This window comes from Alosa sapidissima, chromosome 9 (assembly GCF_018492685.1).
Source record: "Alosa sapidissima isolate fAloSap1 chromosome 9, fAloSap1.pri, whole genome shotgun sequence".
NCBI classification, from domain to species: domain Eukaryota; kingdom Metazoa; phylum Chordata; class Actinopteri; order Clupeiformes; family Clupeidae; genus Alosa; species Alosa sapidissima.
The window spans coordinates 1,551,051-1,578,219 of NC_055965.1; the positions used below are offsets into that span (position 1 = coordinate 1,551,051).

Genomic DNA, 27,169 nt, shown 5'->3' on the forward strand with positions numbered 1-27,169 from the left:
GGATGTAGACATGAATCAAAGAAGTAGGCATACTTAAAAAAAAGATGCCCTTGATGTTGCAAAAGAAAGATAATTGCAAACACTTCTAAGGAGTAGCATCACTCTACTATCCACATTTAAAATGTCATATAGGCCTATACTCCGACCACCAAAATCCAAGGTAAAAACACATTCAGAAGCCCCTACCCAAATTAAATTTAAAAAAAAGCACCCAATATGTGCCGTACCAAGTGATTATTATTATTATTATTATTATCATCATCATTGTTATTATTATTGAACTTTGTTACAAAATAACCTACACTTATCGGGCTGCAAGAAAGTTCTTAAAAGAAGCATTTCCAAACCATAGCAATGCAATCTAGAGAAACATCAGTTCACTGACTGCATTACATTTTGTTTTAGCTAAGACTAAAAGGCTGCAGGGGAATTGTGCTTCTACAAATGTTTTTATTTTATTTATTTAGCAAAAAAATTATAAAAGTAGGTGCACACCTCTTTTGACAATGGAGAAGCACTGATTTCATATTTAAACCATCATCTGAGATGACTTTGATTAACCCAAAATAAAGGTCAGCAGTGGCCTACCTTTAGGACCTTCCCATCATGCTTTGGTTGTCTATTGTACAGTAGAACGTTGGTCTACATTCTAGCAGGACATTAACGGGGCTCATGGGTGAGACGTAACGGAAAGAGCACAAACGCATTTTTCTAGAATTGCATTTACAGCAGAAAAAAAGAAGACAATAGTCAATACAAGGAGAAAACATTGGCACAATGGTGGCTTCACCACAAATAGGACATTCCATTGGTATAGATGACAAGACCAGGACAAGACTGGGCATGGAGGCTGTGAAATGGCTACTGCAACATTAACAGAGCTGCAGGAATTTATGGCGAGTACTTGTTGCTCTCTACATGTGACAATAACCTCTTGTTTGTTTGGACCACAGGGTTATGTGGCAAGACAGAAACCATTCCTCATGGGGGAAAAAACCACTCAAGCCAAGCTAAATCCGTAGATGGAAGTAAAATTCCAATATCCATCTAAGCTCTCAAAATGTGTACAAATCTGTGGTTTGACAGGATAAAGTGTGATATTTGTATCCATAACTCGAAAAGGTATGCATATCAACAGCACATCAACAAAAGACTACTATTCCCACCATGAGGGAAAGTGGTTTGTCAGTTTGAAAGATCAGACACCCACAATCTACAAAAGAGGCTTCACAACAGATGAGTGTTGGGATGACCCTGACGGAGCCAAGACCTAGAGCCCAAATCTTTGGTGATCTGCCAAGGACTGTGACAATTTGATGAATCTCGATATTTTAGCAAGGAGCCGTGGGATAAAATATTCAAGATGTACCAAACAGACACTCTTATATAACAATGTAATACACTAAAACATCATTCAATAAGGTATTAGTTAAAATATGCTTCCGTTAGTTTTTGGTGTTAATTTTACAGGAGCAGTAAGGTGACTGGTAAGCTAATTACCCTCACAGCATCCTGAACCTCACCGACACCAGAATCAACACTGTAACAACACCAGGATCAGCACTGATGAAATATAGCATGCAGATGGTGTCTTTGGGTAATATAGTTGGCAATATCATATATGGTGAAAGTTTATGGTGACTATTAAAACTTACATTTAAAGGTAGCCATTACAGCTCTTACACTAGCATGGTCACTGGATCCCTAGAAATAAATGACAGAACATATTCAGTTTCATAAGAGTTTTTCTTTTATTATTGTTTCTCAAAAGAAAAATATAAAATATTAACAGCTCTCTGTTTCAATTTCATATCTCAATAGTACATTGCATAATGCCACATTTTACATTAAGCTGTAATAGTTGTACAGTAATTGTCCTGCAAAGTCAGTTAAACCATAAAATCACTGAACAGCAGATGCAACATTAAAAAAACAAGCAACCTAGCAAAAGGGTGTCACACTGAACCATATTATTTTAAAAACACTATTACAACATGGAAAAAACTACTGTTACAAAAATGCAAATGCTGTAAACACAACATGACACAAAGAAGAAGATATGAGAACCCCCCTTCCACCCCCCATTTGTATAAGAAATGTACATAACCCTCAGATAACTCTCGGTTCGGCTGCTCAAAAATTAGTTTTTGCTCTTTAAAAAAAATGTACATTTGCCATTAAGGCGAAGAGGTCTATTGTTATGGCCATTCTGCCACCTAGTGGCCAGCACGGTTATTTACCACACAACTTTTCAGTCACAGACACTGTACTAGTTGAAAAGTACTGGGAAAACCACCACAAGTGTATCTCTTGTATAGTGAAAACAATCATTAGTTAGATATTCAATCAGTCAATGTCAATAACTCCATCTGTGTAGTGTGAAGTGAGAATGGGCAATCGCTCTTACTGTCTGCAATTGAAAAGTGGTTTTGTCTGAGAGGGCCTTCAACTGGTCGAGACAAACTGTAGAGACGGTGCCAGGTTTACTAATTTTAAACAATATAGGTATAAAGAGGAGGAAAATTCCACAAGGAGAACAACTGTCTTACTGTTGAGGACACTGGTAAGAAATGTTCTTGGACAGACAACGAGAGGAAATGACAATTATCAGGTGTGTAAATAATAACAATATGAATAATAATAATAATAATAATAATAATAATAATAGCTGCAGTCTAGTTTGTCAGAAGTATTACTCGTAGCCACTGAGTCATCCCAGGAATTGGGACAAAGATAAAAACATTACCAAAGTGCAGGCATCATGTAGCAGACACAGCTAAAAGAGAATCATGCTCTTACAGAAGGACTGGGCTTACAATTAGATTGTGCTTTGAGGGATGTTGATTAAAATAAATATTTAGCACACAGTAACTATGTACACTACAAAGCAATGAACACGCCTGCCAACCAACACACACCTGATGCATTCATGCGGTCTCTGAAGAGAGTAGAAAAGGGTACTCGTTGTATGACTGAAGTTATAAATGTGTGGGGTCCACAAAATGATTGCAGTACAACTGAAGGGGTCTCTGTAGTTTATTGATCTCTACAGATAAACCAGATCTCATTTCTGCGTCCAGGAACCCCTGGGTTCTCGTAGGTTGCTACCATGTACATGTGGCGATGGACGTTCTCCACCTCCCCAAGCAACTCCCACAGAAGGTGAATTTGCCGCTGTACAGTCTCCTCAGTGGTGGTCCCATAAAACACTCTGATGGAGACCAGACATTTACAATGCAATACATTTGATGAACTTACTACTACGGTATGATACATAACAATTCACTTTACTCACATCTTGTATTTATTCCTGTGTTTATTACACACACACACACATGTATATGTATATGTATATATAACCTTTGCATTAATTCACACTGGAAGTGACAAGCATTTCCCTACATATTGTACCTTGTATAACTGTATGTGACAAAGCTTATGTCACACAACACATAATGGCCAAGGTAAGCTTGAGTTCTGCTTCCAGATTAAGAAACCTGTTTTCTTACCGTGTGATAACTCTCATAGGTTCTCTGTGAGAAATGGTGATTTCAGGGTCATTGGACTGAGGTGGGTTGGTCTGGTACTGTCCAGGCAGGTAGTAAGCGGTCACCACATCCTTCATAAAGTCAGTCCCGCTCTCTGACAACTGAAACTCAGCCAGCACAGGTACAGTCATGCCCAAGTACTTGCCTACAGAATAAAACAAACAGGAGAGGTCAGACACAAACCACATAACTGTACACAAATGTTCACTCCCTCTAAGATTTCATATAGACCACCCTCTCACAATCTCTGCACCAAATGAATAAACCTCTTTCAACTAGAATTCAACATTCTTTAAAAAAAAAAAAAAACATTTTGCTAACCTAAATAAAATGATTCTAGGTATACCATAATTTCTTTGAAAAAAACTGAAACAATTGCAAGGATGCATGTTTTACCCACCAGCAGAGCTCTCCTTGCAGATAAAACGCATGAGTTGCATGAAGGCGAGAGAGATGCTTTGTTCGTACATTTTCTCTGATTTGGTGATGCATGCCCACTTTCCTGCTGGATATAGCCTCTCCTCAATCACTTCTCCCAGCTACAGCCAATCATCAACACGTATGCGCGTGTGAACACACACACACACACACACACACACACACACACACACACACACACACACACACACACACACGATATGGCAATTAAGACTATTAAGTCAAGTTCAGTGAAAAAAAAAAATATTCATTATAAATAAATAACTAAACCATTTTCAAGTCTTTCAGCCCTTCACTATGAATGTGTCAGACAACACAGCTAATACATTATTTATCTAGTGCAGATGTAACGGTAGCCAGCTGGTACGTAGCTGTGCAGTATCTGTGTTAGGTAAACCTCCCTTCCAACGCCCTAGGAGACGCGCCAGTAAAAGAGCTAGCACATGGACCTTTAGCTCGATTGCTAGCACACTCCACACCCAATCCGAGGTGCTGTTGTTTGCATGTTCGATGCTGGATGATTACAGGACTGAACCGTTCGATAAACACAACACAGGCTACACTGACATCAACATATAACACATAAACATCAGCCACTGCCATCAGTACATGTCATATTATTTGCCAATAGGCCGATACCAGAGAGGGTTGGAGCGGATTTTTTATTTTAAAATATTTTCCGACACTGATGTTAAGCCAATATATCGGTGCATCCCCAATTGAGTAACCCAATTGTTGGGAATTAAGTACCAGAACAGTGGCATACCTTTTCACGTCTAGATATAACAGAAAAGGGCACCGGCTCCCTTTCAGTCTCCTGGTTCCTCCGGGTCATCTCAGCAATGGGTCCGGTCATTTCTGTCAGTACAGAGCATTATATATATATATATATATATATATATATATATATATATATATATATATATATATTGCATTATTACAATTGGGTGCAGATTTTGAGTAAAACACAAGTAGCTTTATCATCAAACATATCCTCTTCTAACAGTAAAATAGAGTATAATCAGTTATTATAAAATCTTAATGATGCATTATACAGAAAATTAATTCTGAGTATAATTGCTCAATTCATTTCTCATAGTAAACAAGCATGTTCCTGTGTACCGCGTGGAACAGACACATGGTGGGTCCGACCCACAGCCTGCCAATGGGCAAGCAGTCTGTCTTGATTCTCATCATCCATTGGCTCAGAGCTGTCTGTGATGTCATCATCCAGCTGTTCATCATCCAATGCGGCAAGGTCTTCAATTGAGATCAATGCCATTTTCCTGGCTTAATGCCTCTTGGAGTTGGACTGAGCTGTGGGAAGAAAATACCTTAAAAGTTTCCTCTAGGTCAGATGTTGTGAAACCAGGGAGCTTTACTTTTGACCATGTTTCAATAAACTAAGAAATGTCTTATATTCTGACCAATCTACTGTTACCTTCACTGCGCATTCGTATTTGTATAAAAAGCCATATCCATGTGAAAAATCATCACTGGTCTTTCATGCAAGGATCTTTAAGTCAGAGATTGTCCATCTTTTCAACATCATCTTTCAATCAGTAAGGCTTTTAACATTGAAGCAAAAGTTACAAAATAATTCTTACATATTCTATGCAATTCTGGCGACATTTTAAAACAATGCTCTCTTGCCTTGGTAGCCTACAGTAACATAAAGCACAGGTTGTGACCTTCAGAGCCCAGGATATTTTGAAAGTTAGGGGTTTCCAAAAGATATTTTTGTATAGCGAGAGAATGTGCGCTCATTTTGACTAAATTGTGGTCACATGCACAATTTAGTATATTGTGTGTTCATTTTACTAAATTGTGTGTACATTTTACTAAATAGTGCACTCATTTTACATAATTGTGCACAAATTTTACTTATTGCGTGCACAATTTACTAAATGGTGCGCTCATTTTACAAAAATTAAAATGAGAGCACAATTTAGTAAAATGAGCGCACCATTTAGTAAAACGTGCACACAATCTACTAAAATGTGTGTATGATTTAATAAATTGAGAGCACAGTTTAGTAAAATGAGCACACTATTTAGTAAAACATGTGCATGTTAATAAAATGCACGCACAATTTAGTCAAATGAGCGCACGTTTTCTGGATGTTCACCAAAAAATATCTTGCAATGACCCCTCCAGGGTTCTATAGTCACCCTTGTCAGTAGATTATAGATTTTATTAAGACCTTAACATAAGTCTAGCTATTATTATAAATATAAATCTTTGTTATTTGTAAGTAAGTAAGTAACTTACATTTATATACAGTAGCGCATTTTTCTATGCACAGAGTGCAACCCAAAGCGCTCCACGACATTAACACACAGTCGCCAGTGTACCCGTGACACCAAGACATGACAAATAAATTAAAAAAATAATAAATTACACACAAGACAAAAGATGCAGGACGGACTGGCGTAGTTGCCAGCGTACCCCTGACACCAAGACATTTTTCATTAGGCTATTGATTGAATTGACATTGTTGTTTATTATTGCTGTTCTCCTTGGTGTAGTCTTACAAACTTTTTAAATTGTTTACTGTTAAATTGTTAAAATACTGTTTTAAATACTGTTAAAAACTGTATTGTTGTTATTTGTATGTCGCTTTGGTTAATTAGGCTTATTTGGTTTATTTGGTACATTAGTTTTCGGTTCCTGGGGATACAGATCACTGACTCCCTCTCGTGGTCCCTACACTCCACCTGTACCCTCAAGAAGGCACAGCAGAGACTGTTCTTTCTGAGGAGGCTAAAGAGCTTTGGGGTGAGAACAAAAACCCTGGTGAACTTTTATCGTTGCACTACTGACAGCATCCTGACTGGATGCATCACAGTGTGACTGGGGAACCTGTCTGCTCACAATCTCAAAGTATTGTCAAGGACTGTCAGGACTGCATCCAAAATCGTTGGGGCTCAGCTTCAAATGATCTACTCCACACGCTGTCAGAGGAGGGCTGAGTCCATCATCAAGGATGCCAGCCATCCAGCTCACTCCCTCTTCTCTTTGCTTCCCTCTGGCAAGTGCTACCGGAGCATTACCACCCACACCACACGATTCAGAGACAGTTTTTTTCCACAAGCGGTCAAGATGTCCCATGTCCATGAGGTTTTATTTATGCATTGCATGCAAGTATAGTGGGTGTGTGGGGGGTATATGGCTGTATAATGTGTGCATGGATAGTTTGGCTATGTGTGGTCCTGTAGAGGTGGTACTTCTTCAACTCCCTTTATTTAAGGTCCCCCCCTCCCCTGTGTTTATTTACCCATCCTTGCACTACTGCAACTGTGGCACAATAATTTCGCTATATTGCAAAGTAGGCTAGCCTATATGCGACAATAAAACTTGAAACTTGCTATAGGCCCTACCATTACCCATAACAATGACTTGCATGAAACTGCGCATATCTGTGTCTTTATAACTGATGTAATACTAATGTTCTTTATAACTGACCAACCCGGACATTATTTGAACAAAATTGCTTGCCTGAGCTCACTCGAAATAATCCTGCCATAAAATGTCCAAATAGCCCGACTGAATGTCAAGGGGAAACATGGACTGGGTACGGGAAACATGGACTGGGTACGGGAACAATGAGGATTAAAGCTAACATCATCATGGTCGGCGATTTTCATCAACAAGTTACTGGATCGTAAGGTGTCTACATAAACGACACGATGAAGTTAAGGGCATATTCATCAAAGCATGCATGACACCCATTCATTCACTGAACGAGCAGGAGAAGAATCACCAAATAAAACGTAAGGTCAGCAGCAGCACAACAAAAAAAGCTAACATGGCAAGCGGTGCAGAAGAAACAAAAACATGATCGAACGCTTGATTGCACAGAGGCTTCGAATAACCACACATTTAAAATAACAAGTAGGCTATGGTATTATCACATATCTGAACAGTTTAACCACTAGAGCTACACTACACGAGTGTTTTTATTAAGCGGTGGAATTAAAATAGGTTATCTTTACAGTTTAACAATCTAGGCTAGCTAGCAAGCTAATATTTCCCCATAAACACTATGCTGGAAACTGCACACAGCAAACTTTGCCTGACGTTGTTTTAGCCTTCCCTTTTAATAATCTGGCGATTAGGCTACTCTATTTCGTTTGTAACAATGCTTGTGTCCTAATGTAGCACTTACCTGAGGGGGGAAGTTGATTGTAGCAAAAGGTAGAATCTGTGTTTATGTGTCACCCGACAGTCAGTGGACGTTGACGTAGGCTACACGTAAAAATGTTGTCCGAGGAAGACTCACATACGACACTAGAGGGCAGTCTTATCCTTGCTTTCAGAGAAAAATGTAACAGCGCACTAAAGTGTTTGTTATTTGAGGATCTAAAAGAAAACGCGCTAGCTTGGGTTTACAACCCAAATTTAGGGCTCGTTAGAAAATACAGCATGCCTACGGTGTGATGTGCTTGTCTGTGATTAATCACACGTGGAACTCACAAGTGAAATAAAATAAGTCACTTATTTTAGGCTACTTATTTTATTTAAAGGAGTTAACGTTCACACATGGGGTGAAAAGTAGCCTAGCAGTCAGCCAAATGTAGGGTATATTACTCCTTGCAGGTCAAGGGTAAAACAAATAATTCCAGTGTGTGAGACCCAGTTTACAGCAGAACAGATAGGATGATTCAGATTGAAAAAGTTCAATATGGTCTGACATTATCTCCAAAATAAATGTGCATGCCCCCTCAGGCTCTGTGTGGTCTACTTCTGTGTTGTGTTTTCACATGTCATGCAATGATTGAATCAATTTAAACTGCATATGTTGACAGTTCCTGGAACAACTTCTGCCTCCAACAATCACACAAAACCACAAGATCATAGGGTCACAATTTTTAGGAATTATCAGGGAATTTAAGGCAAAAAACTGTATTCTTGAAATACTTTTCAAAATTCCTGCTATTACAGAACTAGCCTATAACTATCACAGATTATTAGGCTACATAACTAGCCTATAACTATCACAGATTATTACAGAACTATTACTTCTAGTCTTTCATGTCTAATCTCAGGTGCCACTTCCCTTCCCATCCCCTCCATGTTTGGATACTGTCTGTCCACTAGCCACTTGTACCACTGTCTTTATGCCTCACTGTTTGCGTGCTATATTAGCACATTAGCACATATGCATAACCCCCCCCCTCCATGCCACAGCCAAACTGTGGCCACACTTATACATTTTCTTAAATAGTTAAATATATAGATATATAGACTTTCCTTTACTTTATTTCTGCATTGTTGCACTGTTGACTTACTCATTTGCACTATCACCATTGCACTACCACCATGACACTCATTCACACAGAGCACCTTAGAGCACCTTATCATACCTTACTATGCACAGAGAATCACAGGCTCAGTCCCTGCCTCAGTCATTGCAAGCGCCTTCACCACTATGTGGATACTGTTTTTAGAATTGATTTAGATTAAGTGTTAGTATAATTTGTATTTTAGTATATTTTGCATATTCTTTATCTTCTACTGTCCTTACTGCTTAGTTGTGTTTTTATATTATATACTTTAATTACTCTTCTGCTGTTAAAGAATGTGTTTGTCTTGTATGTATGCTGCTGAGACCTTGAATTTCCCCTGGGGATCAATAAAGTATCTATCTATCTATCTATCTATCCTTGCCCATTATTTTATGACCCTGAGATTAGAATTGAGAATCCCATCAGCTATATACTTCAGCCGGCACTCTCACCTGGACATGGCTGCTGCCGATTGCCATACATCTGGTTCCTGTCAGCTGTTGCTCATACCAGACTGCATCAGCATCATCATTTCCATGATGTCAAGTGGATTCTGGTGATTTTATATGAGTTTGCAATGCAGTTTCCCTTCAGGGATTAGTCAATTTACCCATTTTACCTACCCTAACTCCAGCAGGAAGGGAGTCTGACAGTTAATCTGAAAGTTGAGGGAAGTGGGTGCTTTTCTAGTGGTTACAACACTAGCTACACTTCTACACTGCCAGCTACACTGGCTACCTATGGCGGCCCGCATCAAATTCAAGTCTCTAACGCTTGCCTACAAAGTAGTCTCCGGATCTGCTCCCACCTACTTGAATGCCCTCATACAGACTTACACTACCTCCAGACCGCTGCGCTCCTCTGACGAACGACGTCTAGCTCTACCACCGGTACGCTCAAGCCAATCCAAACTTTTCTCATCTGTTGTTCCTCGCTGGTGGAACACACTGCCAGTTCCTACAAGGGCAGGGACATCCTTTTCCACTTTCAAAAAAACTCCTGAAGACCCAGCTCTTTAGAGAACATCTACTCTCATAGCAACACTTACAACAAGTCTTACTGATCCTAGCACTCACCAGCCGTTTTAAACTGACAAGTAACTGTTAAAAACAGCACTCACCGACGCACTTATTCTTACTGTACTCTAATGTTTTTTTAAACTGTCCTAAAATTGTGAGAATTGTTCTAAAACTTACTGTTTACCATGTTGTTAGTCGCTTTGGTTAAAAAAGCGTCAGCCAAATGTAATGTAATGTAATGTAATGTACAACAGAGTTCTGAATCAGTGTTCTATGGCCAATACAACTTAAAGCTGTATATTGGATGTGGCTTCATTTTGTTTACTGACTATTTTTGAAGCAGTGTGCGTAAGTGCATGATTAACATAGTAAAGATATTTATTTTTACAGTAATGGAATAAAAGTCCTTAATTACACGAGGAAGGCACCAGCTCTGCAGCATGAATGTAAAAACAGGCCTACTACAAATCATCTTCACAAAACCAAGTAACAGAACAGTCCTAACAGTGTCCATTGAGATCAATTTGAACTGAATGTTTTCTTTAGGAGAGTCATGAATCAAAGGCAACATCAATTAGCATGGTTCAACAGGAGCTATTACCGGTATATGCTTCAATTTAACAAAGGGTCAAGAAGAAAATCGGAAGATACAACTCAATAACATTAAAATAAAATGTCAGTGCATACACCAGCAGCCGTAGTCGGTAAAAAGTAACATACGGTTTAACTGTGTCTTTATGCAGGCCAGTCCATACTCGTAAACATAGCCCAGTCATTCCAGTGTATTGGTCAGTGTGTCCATACTCGTAACAACGTAATTGTTCCAGTGCATTGGTTAGTGTGTCCATAGGGGCTACCAGTCATTTCGGTAAATTGGTCAGTATACCTCTAGTTGTAAGTGGTGAATTTAGTTCATTCCTCAAGTTGTGAGGACAAAATGGAAGGTCAAACTAATAGACTTTGATATCTTTCCTGGAAAGGGGGATGTCGTGGAATGTGTTGACAAACATATAGCGAGAAAAGAGTATGTAGAGGTGGCGAAACCACAACAACTGGCTGCGATGACAGAACATGGCCCTTTTGGCTTGTTTATACTCTTTTGAACTAAGTATGCAGCACAGGTCAGAGGGAATTAGCCAACTGATAGGCAGCTCCAAGATGGAGAGATACTTTCTGAAGATGCTGATGGTGTTCAAAACCAGGACATGACAGTCATGTGGTACTTTCCCAGTGACAGCAAGATGACTGAGGGCCTTGTAGATGGCAATGTGGTTGGCATGGCCACTTACTCCACTTCCGTCGAATGTCAGTACAACGTTGATGGAATGTGTCTGGATGTGTCTCAAAATCAGGTTTGATGTGAGAGAAATGCTCCATTCTGCTTTAGGGTCATCTTGAAGATCTTTGTGCTCAATTATGAAGACTTGGGATGCTGCTATTCCCAAAACGGCTGCACTGTCGAGGAGTTCTTTTTTGCGCTGCACGCCCTGATTGTAGTAATTACCAGATGACAAGCATAACAACTGCACAGAAACATTCTGCTTCAACAACATAATTATTGAAGGACTGAAAAACATGCACTCATCATCAGGATGTGCAATTACAAACAATGCTCGCCCTGAATCAAGTGCGAGAGAAGTTTCTTGTACATCTCGGAAACCCCTTTTATGTTCAGGGTCATTGGATAAAAGACCTGACATTACGGATGTCCTGTGATATCGATGATAAATCCATTTTATCCAACCTACGTAAAATGCAAAGAAAAGTATCACGGACGACAAAATCATGTTCTGTTCAAGGTTCCGTGTTTGCCCGCCGTGTTTGATGACGTAAATATCCCGCGCCTATTAGAGGTTTGAGCGCGACACTTCGTGCGCGGTAGTGAACGATTTCATCCCGGAGCGGTTTCTTTTTATTTTGGCATTCGAATAAATCACGGTAATGTTTTCACCCCGTGGTGGACTAGGCTCTGGCCGAAGGCAAACAAGAACAGGTGGTCGGAAAAGTTTAAGCTGTACTCCGACAGGACTTTTATTCTCTCCCCGAAGGTCGTCAATGCCAGCGAGGTAGGCTAAGTGCCAGGCTCATCATAAACACAAATGGAGCACCCAGGCCGAAGATTGTTTAGACTCACGTTAAAAATACCAGTTAGCATAACCTAGCAACTTTACTTTATTCTCTCCAGATCAACCCCTACACGAGTACAAAGCCATGGTACAATTGAAGCGATCAACTTTGATGTGCAGACATTTGGCTCCTCGCTGCCAGTCAAAGTAATGGAGGCACTTACCATGGCAGAATGTAAGGTTTTTGTTTGGTTTGATGTCGTAACTGTAGTGGTAAATGTGTCATGTTTAGGAAAGGAGTGTGGTTCAGCATTCCCTCTTTGTGTTTCTCCCCAGCTGATGATCAGATCTCTGTGAATATCGAGGAGACAGGCTGGGCGTGGATGGCGTGTGGAGAAAGACTTGTCATTTGGAAGATTTGTCAGACAGCGGTCGCGAAGGTATTGTCACCTAAGGACCGCAAACATTTCGAAATGGTGCAGAACAGTTGATCTAACGGCATAGTCCGCATATAGGTCAAATGTCATGTCATGTAAAATCAGATGAAGATGTTTCTGCAGAGTCTCAGATTTTGTTCAAACCTTATCATATGAAAGTCAAATCATGTAAAGTATTTCTGTTCAGATCCAATTTGTTCATATTTTGTTCAGCCCATTTAGTTCTACAGTCTGAAAAGCACATTACCTGGGTAGCAATGTTTGCCCATTATTATGCTGATGCATATTATTTATAGCCAGCCCAAACTTTGTAAGATGGAAGACAAACATGTTCTAACTGACTGAACCATTAAAAGTTTGTATGGCAAGCCCACTGCCCAGTCATGCTAAGACCATGTTTGTCTTCTATCTTATAAAGTCAGAGCTAGGAATAATGCTTTAAGATATTAATGTCCAATGTTATGTCTCACTGTGTTTTTGAAATGATTCGCAGTTGTCAGTGTGCAAGGATCTTCAGTTACCCCCAAGTGAATTTGCCTACAGTGCTGACCTCATCTCCATCTCCTCCTCTAACCCGTTGGACAGTGCTCCTATACAGGTTACGTTTGTGTATCTCTTTTCAAGCTCTGAGGACATTGCATAACATAACAAAACAAGTTTATATTTCCTTTGTTTTTTTGAGTTTACCATTTTAAAATCCAGTGCCCTTGATTACCAAAACGCTTTAAGGAAAAGCAAATGATGGAAATTTCAAGTATCTTGGAAAAGTAGTGTGTAAAATGTGTAAAGTTCTCGTTTTACGGTATTTGTCACCCGGGAATGTTCCTACGTAACATAAAAAAGCAAAAAATGATTGCATGAATTTCGACTAAGTTCATCATGTGTAGCATACACTAACATTGACTTCCTCTGAATCTACAGTCAATAAGCGTCCTGGCGGTGTCACCTGAAGGAACAGTCCGCTTCTGGGCCAGTCTAGCCCATGAGGGGAGCTATGTGGAGATGACCGCAGACCTTGGGGGGAACCTCTGCAACTTTGTTACAGCAGTAAAGGTGAGCCGTTTGGATAGTGTGTACCACCAACACATGAACGGTCTGACTCTCCTTCCTGTTGAAGGATATCTTGCAGTGTACAAAGATTAGAAATGATCAGTCAAAACTTAAGTAGTAGACAATCAGACAACTGATAGCTCAGACATTTCAAGAAGTTAGACACACACACTGTTTGAATTTGATGTATTTGCTTGAAACCAGTTGATAATGATATATGGCCTTTAGTGTTTTAATGAAGCTCAGTAGAAACATCAACTGAACTCAGCACATTTGACCAATCCCTCTTACTGTCATGAATAAATTACTGACGTTGCCTAATCCAATATTGGCATGAAATGACCCTAATGTTAATATTGACACCCTGCTTTGCTTTTTGATATTCCAGGGGAACAGTTTCATTGTTTCCTCCTACAAAGGCCAGCTCCTGAGGGTGGCGATGGATGTTTCCGGAAAGCTGCAGCTACGACCTCTGCAGCAGGGTCAGGGGGTGCTGTCAGGCATTGGACGTCGCGTTTCCAGCCTCTTTGGCATGTTAGCCCCTCCCACAGATGTCACAGTCAGTCTGCCAGCAATTTTTCATTTTTGCCGTTTTTATTTATTCACAAAAATTCACCGTCACTGTCTGTCGGGTTTTATCTTCTAAGATGAAGTGTCTAACGGCCTCCACCTGTGTGTCTTGTGCAGGTCCACAGCGTTCTTTGGGTGGCTGAGACTGGAAGTCTCTACACACTGACCTCAGCAGGACTCAATAAGTGGGAGGTGGACGAGAACTCCGAGCTGCAAGTCCTCAGCTGGAATCCAGTCAGCAGTCTGGAAGAGTGCATCTCTGATGCTATCTGGGTTAGCACATGCTTATCTACGAGAATAATGTGGTGTAGGGCCTATTTTAGAATACTTCCAAAGTGTCATTGTTAATTGTATGTTGATAATCCACAGTGTAGTATGTTTTTATATGAGATGTCTCTCTAAATCACTGATGTTGTGCTCTTCAAGAAATCACCGTTATCAATTCATGTTTCTTTTGTAGGGGTCAGAAGCCAACTACAGTGAGATAAAGGCAGGTGTGAATGTGGCCTACCTGGACCTTCAGCTGAGCCAGTAAGTTAAATATTAGTCATACGTGGTTTTAGACTTGAATCCAAACAACATTTGGGTCAGTTTCGAGTCATTCTTAGCTCTCACTGATGGTGAATGAAGTATTAAATTCCTGATATATATATACTGTATGTATATGTATAATCACATATTAGAAATCGAGGAAAACTACTATTGATCACAATATAGGTGACATCCAAAGCTGCTGTACAGAAATCTGGTTGTTAGCTATGTGATGAATTTTTAATTGATCTTTCTTTTCAGAAGCAGATATAAAGTAGAGAAAATGTTCCTTGTAATTGATGTTGTGTTTTGCTTCAGGGAGGGCTTGGTTGTGCTGGCTGCAGCCTGGCACCCTGCAGACACACCCTGCCTGGTGTACTACTGCCTGGTGCTGCTGCCTGACCGCCTCTCCCTCACCTCTGATGAAATTTCCGTGGAAGTCACCAAACACAACCCTGCTTTTCAGGTACAGTGTTCACAGTGACATGGACTATGCTATGGTAGAGTTTAGATTATGCTATGGTAGAGTTTAGATTATGCTATGGTGGAGTTTAGATTATGCTATGGTAGAGTACAGTCATTGGAGCATGCTGTGCATTGTTTAATGTGTATGTGTAGGTGTTATGAAAGGTGCAGTCTGCATCTATTCTAGTTTTATAAACTCCAGTGTTTGTACTCAGTCTCGGCTCTGTTTGTAAACACCCTGACCAAACCATGCAATGCTCCAGCCTATTAGCCTGTCGCCTCTAGAACACAGAAGGGAGGTGTACACCTGATTGGAAGTTGAGCTCAAATATCAACAATAAGCATTATTAATTATTATTTAATTGATCCATGTCCACAATCAACCTTGATTGTGTGGTTCATATGTTGTTGTTATGCAGAGTGAGGAGGAGATGCACACAACCCACCTGGTTGTGCCAAGAGGCTCTCGCAGTGCTGCTTACCTGTACAATGAGGAGATGGTGTTCACCTGTTCGTTGGCAAGAGGTCGGGGAGCCCTGCCCGAGGAGAGGATTGCCTTTAGTGACCCAGGTAGGGTAGTCACAGACTAGGGGGAGGTGGGTGTTGGTGGAAGAGTCTGATCATTTGTAGCTAAGTTGTTGTGGACAGTTTAATCAGATATTAACGTTAAAATAATATAAAAAACATTCAGTCATCAGAGTTGTGGTGATTAATTGTTGATTTTCAATATTAAAATTGAAAGGATTTGCATTTAGCAACAGCATTGGTTACGGTAATTTGATGTATTTTTACAAATGTCTCATGTGTATGTGGACTTTACAGGAGACCGTATCCGTGGCGGAGGTGTATGTGCGAACCTGCCCGTTTTTTTCTCCCAGAATAGTGGGCTTGTTGCCGTGGTTCCTCGGGAGAGTGCTTCCATGCTTCCTGAGATGATGGAGGATTCCCTTTGCTCCTCCCTGGCAGGAGCAGGATCAGAGGTAGAGGCCAGATAGAAACCCAAATCAGGCACTTAATCTGTGCATGCACTACAGCAGAATAGTAGCTTACAGAAAGCCTGTTTTGTATTCTGTCAGGTATTCTTTTTGTTTTTAGGCACTCTGTTTTTTGAAGTGCAAGATGAAGATGATTTTATAATAAATGATTGTTAACTTGTTTTGGAATCAACAGCTCCTATAATTTCCCCTTGTATTTATGTCCATAGGCTGCTGTTACAGAAATGCCTAAAATGGATAAAGTTGCACAGGAAGACAAAATCAAATTACTGAAATCCGCTTTCTTGCAGTTCTGTCGGTATGTGCCCTCTCACACGCGTACACCAAAGTTACGATGTCCTTATTGGTGCTTCATTTTTAAGACTATTTTTTGAGTGAGTAGAGAGACATCAAATCAAATCAGAGCCATGTTTACTCCATTTACACTGTGCTTTGACTAAGTGCCATCCTACACTCCCTTTTCCAAAGGCACGATGTGGTTGGTGCTCAGACGGTGACTGATGAGCTGCTGCCCAGTGAGCGAGATGGAGGCGAGGGGGCAGAGCTGGACGAGGTCGTGGCGCAGATCAGCTGTGACCTCGTGGACGATTATCCGGCCTCTGATCCTCGCTGGGCCGAGTCCGTTCCTGATGGTGAGCAGGAAAAGAACATCTCAGAGATAGAAAAATCAGTTAAGAGAAGCTTCCATTAAAGGGCAGTGAGACATCATTGTGTTATGTCCAGATAATCCCACTGTTCCAAACATGGTGTTTAAAGGTCCGCCATTCTTATCCAATACACTTTTCTTATGTAATGCACTTAATCAAAACCCTCCTTGTGGTTCTCTTAAGTGTCTGCTCAATATATGTGATTCATACACAATCCTGGGTCAGTAAATGGGAAACATAGTGGTTTGTACACATCCATAAACAATTCCAACCAATCAAAAAGTTGCATCAGGAGTATGGAAGGGAGGGTGTAATTTGATTGGCTGTTGAGTTCAAATATCTACACTATTTTAAACAAAGACTCTGTGTCTAAAGGTGGAACATTTCTTTAATGTGCTGTAATTAAAACAAATGTAAATGTGAACAGTTGCATTATGGTGATGTTCTTTTGACCAGAGGGTGCTGGCTTTCCACTGACCTCCCTCATATTGCTGCACCAGCTGGAGGACAAGATGAAGGCCCACGGCTGCCTGATGGACTTTCTGAATCAGGTAAAGCCATTATCACCTTAAAGGTTGTATCAGCGATAGCGGGGATACGTAACTTCTGTTGATGTTCAAACAAAACAGAGAGCTAGCTCGCTACTCCCTCCCGTGCAATTAAAACTCCTAAACGTGCATCTCGTCGGTTATTGGTTGAAACACTTTATTTTGCTTTTAAAGGGTTGCCAACCCTTGTTGGTAGCTATTTGTTTTTGTGTACAGATCTCGGAGCGTAGGCTGCCTACAGAGACGCGTTTTTTTGACGGCCTGCTTATGGGGCAGGCAGCTAGCGGATCATTAGGAAAGATTAGATGAATGTGATCAGTTATGTTAGGGCCTTATTTGGGCCTGAAATCGCTGATACAACCTTCAAGGTGCCAGCTTGACCCCACTACTCATAGTATTCAGCTTTTCTCTCTCATTAGGATCATTATCCCTCTTGTTGTCTATAGTAGGATTTCACACTAATATCTACTCTCTGTTTTCCATCTTCTTTCCTTCTGGTCTCCCCCAGATGGGCCTGCTGGAGCGTTTGAGCTCCACCACTGTGCGCGCATCTCCCATGGCGACGAGGCTATTGCTTTGTGAGCATGCAGAAAAGCTGACCGCAGCCATTGTGCTGAAGAACCACCATGCCAAGCACCCAGACCTGGTCAACCCCGCCATCGCCAGTGCCCTGAAGAAGAGCAGCGCTGACGTGCCTGCCAGCCTCACCCCTGCAGATGTCTTCTTCAGAGAGGTGCAGGACAGTTCAAGAACCTGTTCAATGTCCATTCTGCTCTCTCTAATTCTGCATCCCAGTCTAAATTAAGACAAGTACTTAAACATTTATGGACCACATAGAAGCCATTTATCAAAGGGTATTTAGTTTGGGCAGCAGATTTTGCACCTTGTTGGTATTAAATTGAAATTAGTAAATAATATCATAATTTATAACATATATCATAATTTATAATAATTCATACATCATACATACAATCATTCATTATTGTATTCAAAAGTATTTTTTTCATGCGTTGTTATTATGAAAGGGCTGAAGTTACAGTATTAGTAATGTCTTTACTGGTCATCAGAGAAATGATGATCACCGTATTCACTAGTGGTCAGTGCACTTCTTCCTTCTGAATCTTCATAAACACAAGACCTGTGCTTCAGGTGTCTGGTATTTCTGCCATCTTTGAGTGTCTCCTGGATGAAGAAGAGAAGGCTCTGAAGGAGAATCCCATCACTTCCCTCAAGTGGGCCCAGATTGTCATTGAGGTCAACGTGGTCCTCAAGGTGTGTCAAGGCAACATTTCTGCATCTTACTTAATGATGTTTTCTAAACAAAGTTCGGGAAGAGGCCTTAGGGATGATTGACAGCAATTAACTCACCTGTCTTCCGCCGCCAGGGTATTTAAGCCGGCCTCCTTATCCATACGTCACACGCCGCGGCGCTCGCAAAATTATCCCTCCTCCCCTTACTCCTCCATTTCACTGATAGCCCAGTTACGCATCCTCCTTATACTGGGGGTGCAAGCGGCCATCGCTCTATCGCGATCTCCGCTTCAGGCATTCCATGACCACGGCCAGCTACCATGCCAAACACGCGCTTAGCTTATTCACTCAGTATAACAATCATGCCGATGGGCGAACTAGTGAAACTCCACCTCATTATCACCAGTACCTGTACCAGAAAACCACACAATATTCATGCCCACCCTTCTCAAACACTTATCTGTAACCTCCTTCAATAACCTCTTGTATTTATGAAAACCTAGTTGAAAAATCAATTATTAGGAGAGGAGTTGAATGTTTTGGATTAAATCCAGCTTAAGTCATGTGGGGTGTACTTAAACAATACAGTTTGGATTTCACAGGATATGCTTGAAGCAGCGTGCCAGTACAGAGAGAGTAAATCCTCGTTCTACCGAGCTTCAGAGACGGCTGATTCTGAGCCTGAGTATATCCCATGGACAGGTAACACACCCCCACATCTGCAAAATATGCAACCTTAACTAAATATTCCTCTAATAATTCAGAGATGAATAACATGTTTTCTTAAAATATATATTTTTTGCATTTCAGTTCACTAAAGACAGGACTTTTTTTTTTAGAAATACACAGGAGAAGTATTAAATACCCTGTGCTGTAGGTGAACATGTCTGGAACATTCTCATGTAACATTGTCAAAACAATCATATTTGAGGAGGGTGGTTGTGTAGTGACCATTGCTTCTACAATTATTATTCCATTATGGTTATATCATTGCTGCTCAGGGTCCATCCACATCCACAAAAGATGATGAATCAGATCTTGCTCTGCTTGGAGGCATGAATAACAGGCTCTTAATCAACATGTTTCCCCTGATCATTTCCCCCCTTCAGCCTCTAGTGGTGTTCGGTCAGTCATCACGCGGCAGCACGAGGTTATCCTGAAGACGGTGTACCCACATGCCGACTCAGAGCTGCGCAATACCCTCAGTGAGCAGTTGGTGGCACTGCTCAACTCCTACTTGAGTGGCTATGTGGCCCAGCTGGGATCACTCGACAGGGCCACCAAGTCTGACCGCTACAGCGCCCTGGAGATGGAGTACACTCAGAGACGCTCGGAGCTGCTGCTGCCACTATGTGAGTTCACGCTTTCATGCATGCCAAGCCATTTCTAATCAATATGAACGCTTCCAAATATGGCCTACTGGAGAAAGTGTGTATCTTGTGATTACTTGGGATTTACCAACGGTGTTTATCTCTTAGACTTGTCTGACAAAGGGTGATATCCAAGAGGCATTTAAATGTTGGAAATCTGTGACTAAACAACAATGAAAAAATTCTTACTGTTTCTCTGTACAAGCCAATAAGGTAAAATTGTGTACCTGACAAGTTTCGGCTACCTTGCCTCTGTAGCCTTCATCAGAGGTGTCACGTGATGTTGGTGTGACGTCGTCTGAGGTGTGTTATATGGAGTTTTCCATCCCACCTGATGTGGTGGGATGGCCGTGTCCCCAGGAAGCAGGCCCCAAAGACTGTGAACCGGGATGAAGGAGCCATGAAAAACCACCAGACAGCAGAGGGCGCACCGCCCCCCCCCCCCCGGAGCACCCCAGGGGACACGGCCATCCCACCACATCAGGTGGGATGGAAAACTCCATATAACACAGCTCAGACGACGTCACACCAACATCACGTGACCCCTCTGATGAAGGCTACAGAGGCAAGGTAGCCGAAACTTCTTGTGTAACTGTCAGGTACACAATTTTACCTTATTGGCTTGTACAGAGAAACAGTAAGAATTAGTAAAACAGTAAGCCTAATGAACCTCTTCAATATAAAACAATGAAAAAAAATAGACATGCGTGGACGCTTATTGGAAGGTTGTCTAATGCAGATATCTAAATGGATGTGCTGCAAGTTTAGCAAGTGTTTCAGATATACAGTAAAGAACAAAATTATTCATACCCCTGGCAAATATTGATTTAATGTTGATTTTCTCTTGACCAATATATTTGTTCTGACTGAAAATGACACTGCCACATGCAAAAAGGTTGCAAGACAATGTGGGAGAAACAAGGAATCAAAAAAAGAAGCGTTTTCATCTTTTTAGACAAATTTTATTCATAGCCTTTTAAAATAATCAATAGAAACATCTTTATTTGCATTCACAGCTCTCAACATGGTTCATATAATACCGACCAAGCCTCTTCATGTCTCCTCAATGATTCTAGACCGCACCTTTTTAACAACAATCCGGGTTTTGAGTCAGGAACGATTATTTGCCATCACTCTGGCCTTGTGCTCACTTTTTGACAGATTGAGGTCTGGACTCTGCTCTGCCACTCTAACATGTTGATATTGTTCTCGCTTAACCATTTCTTGCCTTGTTTGGCTGTATGTTTTGGTTCATTGTTTGGTTTAATGGTCCAATGCCGCCTATTGGGGCAGGTCTCTCGGCAGACTGCCTGATCTTTTCCTCCAAAAATCTTAATGTAGCCCCTTCTTTCCTCATCTGCTTGGATGTAGGCATTGTGTTGTGTACCATGACACTGATTTGTGTTGTGTTGATGTTTGTGTTGACCAGTGGAGCTGGGTCAGTACCAGTGGGTGTCAGCCCTGGCTGAGAAATATGGGGACTTTGACATCCTGGTGCAGATGTGTGAACAGACTGACAACCAGAGCCGTTTACAGCACTACATGACTAAATTTGCAGACCAGGTAAGAGCCACCAGCCCCTGATGTCCCCTTATCACACTGGCTTATCAAGCAGTTCATAAATGTTTTGTGGAGGATTCTCCAGAGTTGTCAGATGTTGTCTCCACTTTCTGCAGAACTTTGCAGACTTCCTGTTCCGTTGGTACATGGAGAAGGGGAAGAGGGGCAAACTGCTCTCCCAGCCAATCGCACAGCACCAACAGCTGGCCAGCTTCCTGCAGGCCCATGAGCATCTCAGCTGGCTTCATGACGTTCATGTGCACGACTACCAGAGTGTAGGAATTTCTCCAACTCTCTCACATGCGCGCGCACACACACACACACACACACACACACACACACACACACACACACACACACACACACACACACACACACACACACACACACACACTCAAATTGATGGTAATTTTGATGAATGAAGACCCAGTCAGGCAATAGGAATATCAGGAGCTGTTTTATTTACAGTGCTATACACTGAGGGAGAGACCCACCAGCTGTCCTAACTAAAAACAAGCAAATAGTCTGGGCCCAAGTATCCTTCCAGGTTGCTGAGAAATGGCGTCGGTCATCCCAGTGTGTGTAGATCTCACTGACTCAGACCCTGATTAATGCCAACCTGGCAATCCAGAACAGATAACTTCTAAAACCGGGGAGGCACTCATGCAGAACTGTGGCACACTGTAAAAACATTATATTCCCCAATAACTAAAAATGTAATTAAATACAAAGATATAACATTACATTTAAACAGTCATGGCATGGGTGGAAGAACACATGACAAGGAAACAGCTGGCTTAGTTGAATTAATCTATTCAACCCTGATTTGGACTGAAAGAAAGATAAGGACATAAAGTATTACTTATGAATATACAGTACAGGCCAAAAGTTTGGACACACCTTCTCATTCAATGTGTTTTCTTTTATTTTCATGACTATTTACATTGTAGATTCATCAAAACTATTAATGAACACATGTGGAATTATGTACTTAACAAAAAAGTGTGAAATAACTGAAAATATGTCTTATATTCTAGTTTCTTCAAAGTTGCTATTTCTTTTTTTATTTAATACCATATTCAGCAAGCCATAACTTGACAAATATTCATCTGTGGGCCAAATAACTTTGCATTCATTCATAGTTTTGATGCCTTCAGTGAGAATCTACAATGTAAATAGTCATGAAAATAAAGAAAACGCATTGAAATGAGAAGGCAGGAATATCATCTTATGAATATCTTATGAATATTTATCATCTTATGAATATCATCTTATGAACAATTTTACACACACACACACACACACACACACAGTCTTCACGGTGGCTATGTGGCATTACAGGAATCTCACGAGCACATGCACACCCCCTAAAGCTGTTTGTGTTTGTGTGTTCTCTCTGTCTTCAGGCCCACGAGACCCTGCACAGCCAGGCCCAGATGGAGACTCGGTACTTTGTTAAGAAGAGGACCCTGCTGGCCCTCAGCAAGCTAACAGCGCTAGCATCAAACATGGCAGAGGGCACCATGCAGAAGCAACTAGATGGTATGTTCTAAAAGAAGTTCCCAGCATCCAAATGACACAAACCATATCTTTTTTTTTTTTGGTTACACTTTACTTGACAGTATCGACATAAGAGTGACATGACACTGTCATGAATGTGTCATAAACGTTTATGACATAACACTTCTTAGAGGATTAGAGTTAGAGGTTAGGATTAGGGTTAGGGCTAGGGTTCATGTGTCATGACAGTGTCATATGTTCATTACAGTGTCACTCTTTATGTCGATACTGTTAAGTAAAGTGTTACCCTTTTTTTTTTTCAATTCCTTACTCATTGTATTTTCAAAGTCACTATTCCTATGGATTTCTGTGGCAGTAAGATTGCTATTGCTATGTGTCCAGGTGAATAGTTTGTTAAAATGTGCTCCATTGGTTGTGGTCAGTTACTGTGAGGCGTAATAGAGGCGTGCCGACAGGCGGCGTGCGGCCCCAGAGGGAGGCCCTGTGGCCCCTACGCTGACTCAGCGCCGCACCACAACTCACCACCATGCACCAACTGGTCAATTGACCACCATGGGGGCAGCAACTGGTCAATTGACCCTCTGGACTGGCAAACACCATGTTCCCTAATGCTATAGAATGGGAACAAAACATATGAAAGAAATTTACAAAAAAAACTGTCCAGTAGAAAAAAAACACTCTGGCACGATAATATTCAAGTTAATGATACAGAATCTAATTCTATAGTGATATAGCTATAACTGTAGTGGCTCCATAGCCATAGTCCCGAGTGCCTTCCTTAGTATTACAATTCTCAGTAGAAGATTATGCTGTGAAATTCATGGGATTATAATTCTGTGGTCGTTTTGGTAACACCTGTACATGTTAAGCACATTAGTATTAAGCATATTCTTCTTCTGTCTCAATAGCTGATTTATTCTAGGTAAGTCCTTATAAGCAACTAGTTCGCCTTGATCTAACGTTCCTGTTCTATAGCATGGATCAGAATAGAGTTTATAGACACCTAATACACTGTCTGAATCTGTGACATAATAGTAACATAATACAAAGACCAACTAGTTGCTTATTAAGGATTTACCAAGAATGAATCACCTATTTAGTAAGAATAAGTAATTGTTGAAAAAAGGCGTAATAAATGTGTAATGACATTTAATCTAGACTCATACATACACATATTAGTTATGTGTTAATGGTTAACGTGTGTTGCTAAAATAAAGAGTTACCATAATTTCAACTTTAATTGAGATTGAATTGAAGGGTAGGACTGCCTGATTGTTGGTATATGTGTTTCTCCTCCAGATATCGTAGAGCAGGAAAGGTTCCTACTGCATCAGGAGACTCTACCCAAGCAGCTGCTGGAGGAGAAACAGCTGAACCCTGACACAATGCCTCTTCTCAGTGCACACAACCTGATTAATGTGAGTGGAGGCACATACACACACACACACACACACACACACACACACACACACACACTATCAATAATACTTTCATAGAACTATGGTGCCAACCTCCCACACATGTTTTGCAATGAAAATTCCTTGGCAAGGCTTTCTGTTTACTGTATACCATCTTTTCTACACCCTCCAGCTTTACATCTGTGATGATAACCGCCGAGCCAACGAGTATGATTTCAAAAAAGCCTTGGACCTTCTTGACTACATAGAAGAGGTTTGAATCTGCTCATTCTTAACACACATATCCTTTATTTACAGTGGTCCTGCAAAGATTTCTGATAATATATGACAAATATAAAATTGAATATGAATATGAATTTCCCCTTGGGGATCAATAAAGTATCTATCTATCTCAATCTTCATCAATCTCCAAAAACAAAATGCATGAATTGAAACGATAGTGGTTGGAAAATAATTTCATGATTTAAAGCCTTAAAGGAAGAAAACGTTGTATTCACATTGTATGTCTGAGGGGTTCCAACACTCCTGAGTAGTTAGCAATAGTCTCTGTCTGCTAACGAAGCTCTCTGTATGTGTTCAGGACGATGCTGTGGACGTTGAGGCTCTGAAGTGTGAGATCCTCTGTAAAGCTCTAAAGAGGGACGAGTAAGTGCAGCTGCTACCTCCACATCAGCCGTTTCCCCATGTTTAACTGGACCACAAATCCTATTTCTTTCATTCTGAGTAGCTGTTGATATCTATCTGATACTGTCCCCCTCCCCCTTAAGAAACGGCACTGGTAATAGTACATTTGTCTGGATTTATGTCGGAAACGCCGCAGTGGTTCAGTCCAACATTCCAACAAATAATGGCTCAGCTACAAGAGCACATGGTGCATGTGTTGCATTTGCCACAATTAAGTCCACAAATAAGCAGTTATTAGAATTTTTTTTTTTTTTTTTTTTTTATAAAAGCAGCACATGTGTATATATAAATACATTGCTTCAAGCTCTCATGCACTTTGCAAAAAAAGATAATTCTATTTAACTGCTTTGAAAGTTTCTGATAACTTCATGCACACAAATTGTACTTGCTTTAAGCCCTGAACATAGCACCAAAACATTCAATGAAAGGGCTCAATTACTGTTCCTACCGTGGTGAGGTCCTGGACCGAACTGACTCCTCTAGGCCTACTCAGCTTTCCATTCATTCTGAAACCCTGCCCACTTGCTTCCAACCATTACACAGCAATCCAGTAATCAACCACTTACAAGATTCTAAGTAGTACATCTGGTCCTTATGTGATCCCTTTTACCTGATGTATGTTACTGCTGTTTGGTTTGGTCATGAACCGCACTTCCAAAACGGTTCCCATGAACTCTGTTCACTTCCAACAGATTCGTTTGGTGTTCGTTGAAAGTTGTTTTTCTAACTAAATTTCTCTGCCTGTGTTATTAGCTGGTCATCAGCCGATGGCAATGATAACCCAGTGGAGGCAGCAAAAGACAGCATCTTTATCCGAATTATCACAAAGCTAATTGAAGAGGGTAAGAAATGCATGCGTGCATGCTGTCATTATTGGGCTTATTCAGACATTGTTGGATTCTTGAGGCTGTTGGTGAGAATGAAGAGCTTGTGCTGTTCTCCTTTCCTTACAACTCTTGTGTCTTATAACTCGTGTATGGATTATCCTCTCTCTCAGGTGTTCCCCTGCAGACATACCTGCCTGACGTCAGAGACCTGATGCAGTTGGAAGAGATGGAAAGTCTGAAGGCAAAGCCTTATTTTGAGTTTGTACTGAGAGCCAACTATGAGCATTACCTACAGATCTGAACCCTGCCCTCCTGCCATATTGTTTTCATGTTGTCTCATCATATGTTTTGATATGCATAATTAAGACTGTTTCTTTAAATAAATATTTTCTAAGATATTCTAGCCTCTTTTTTTAAGTTACAAGCCAAATACAGATAGCAAATCTTAAGAGTGTCTCGTTCTGACCCTTGAAGGGTATGTATGTTTATTTATAACTTGAGGAGTGCTCCCCCTCCTTCAGCCACTAACCCACCCACTCACACCCCCCCAGACTTCCTCCTCACTTGGACTCCTTGGCTCTGCCCCCTCTCCTTCCCTCTCCCTACCTAGAAGTGCTTTCGCTTCTACTGATCCTTTTGGTCAATATATTCTTCCCTAAATATACATGTCCAAGGCAAACGTCTTTGAGGCACAGATGCTGACATACACTTCATGCTGTAGTAGGAATCTTGAGGGGTGCAATTGATCTACTTGACTACTGGCAGGAACAGATGTCTCAGAGAGACTTGAGGCTCCTATAAATAGTTGGGTGAGGTTAATTTGGTGGACAACCCCGATTAATAACCACAGCTTTTACTGGGCACTTTTGTGGCCCTATATGGGCTGTGTGAGAACGCAACACCCTTTTCTTCATGGGGGGGGGGGGGTAGTTTCTT

General features: G+C 40.9%; 3 protein-coding genes and 1 long non-coding RNA gene across 4 annotated transcripts; 1 reads left to right on the forward strand and 3 right to left on the reverse strand.

Moving 5' to 3' along the window:
* Window positions 1–1,732: 1,732 nt before the first annotated feature.
* On the reverse strand, window positions 1,733–8,304 carry soul4 (heme-binding protein soul4). Its single transcript, XM_042105654.1, has 6 exons — window positions 8,155–8,304; window positions 5,109–5,303; window positions 4,753–4,844; window positions 3,949–4,087; window positions 3,510–3,693; window positions 1,733–3,211 (listed from the first exon to the last, which is right to left on the reverse strand). The coding sequence occupies exons 2-6, from the start codon at window positions 5,266–5,268 to the stop codon at window positions 3,037–3,039; spliced, it is 750 nt and encodes a 249-aa protein (XP_041961588.1). The 5' UTR covers window positions 5,269–5,303; window positions 8,155–8,304; the 3' UTR covers window positions 1,733–3,036.
* Window positions 8,305–10,653: 2,349 nt separating this feature from the next.
* On the reverse strand, window positions 10,654–12,080 carry pigl (phosphatidylinositol glycan anchor biosynthesis, class L). Its single transcript, XM_042105652.1, has one exon. It carries the CDS (start codon window positions 12,078–12,080, stop codon window positions 11,244–11,246), a length of 837 nt encoding a protein of 278 aa, XP_041961586.1. The 3' UTR covers window positions 10,654–11,243.
* Window positions 12,081–12,128: 48 nt separating this feature from the next.
* nup133 (nucleoporin 133) lies at window positions 12,129–26,631 on the forward strand. Its single transcript, XM_042105650.1, has 26 exons — window positions 12,129–12,359; window positions 12,479–12,594; window positions 12,696–12,799; window positions 13,290–13,394; window positions 13,718–13,849; window positions 14,235–14,405; window positions 14,534–14,689; window positions 14,877–14,947; window positions 15,266–15,413; window positions 15,832–15,982; window positions 16,235–16,392; window positions 16,617–16,705; window positions 16,876–17,039; window positions 17,511–17,605; window positions 18,111–18,335; window positions 18,752–18,874; window positions 19,456–19,555; window positions 19,963–20,205; window positions 21,653–21,786; window positions 21,900–22,058; window positions 23,190–23,325; window positions 24,604–24,722; window positions 24,895–24,975; window positions 25,303–25,367; window positions 26,160–26,248; window positions 26,404–26,631. Exons 1-26 carry the CDS (start codon window positions 12,235–12,237, stop codon window positions 26,532–26,534), a joined length of 3,390 nt encoding a protein of 1,129 aa, XP_041961584.1. The 5' UTR covers window positions 12,129–12,234; the 3' UTR covers window positions 26,535–26,631.
* On the reverse strand, window positions 22,289–24,609 carry LOC121719865. Its single transcript, XR_006034390.1, has 3 exons — window positions 24,528–24,609; window positions 23,827–23,915; window positions 22,289–22,464 (listed from the first exon to the last, which is right to left on the reverse strand). It is a non-coding gene; the product is annotated as an uncharacterized LOC121719865 (long non-coding RNA).
* Window positions 26,632–27,169: the final 538 nt, after the last annotated feature.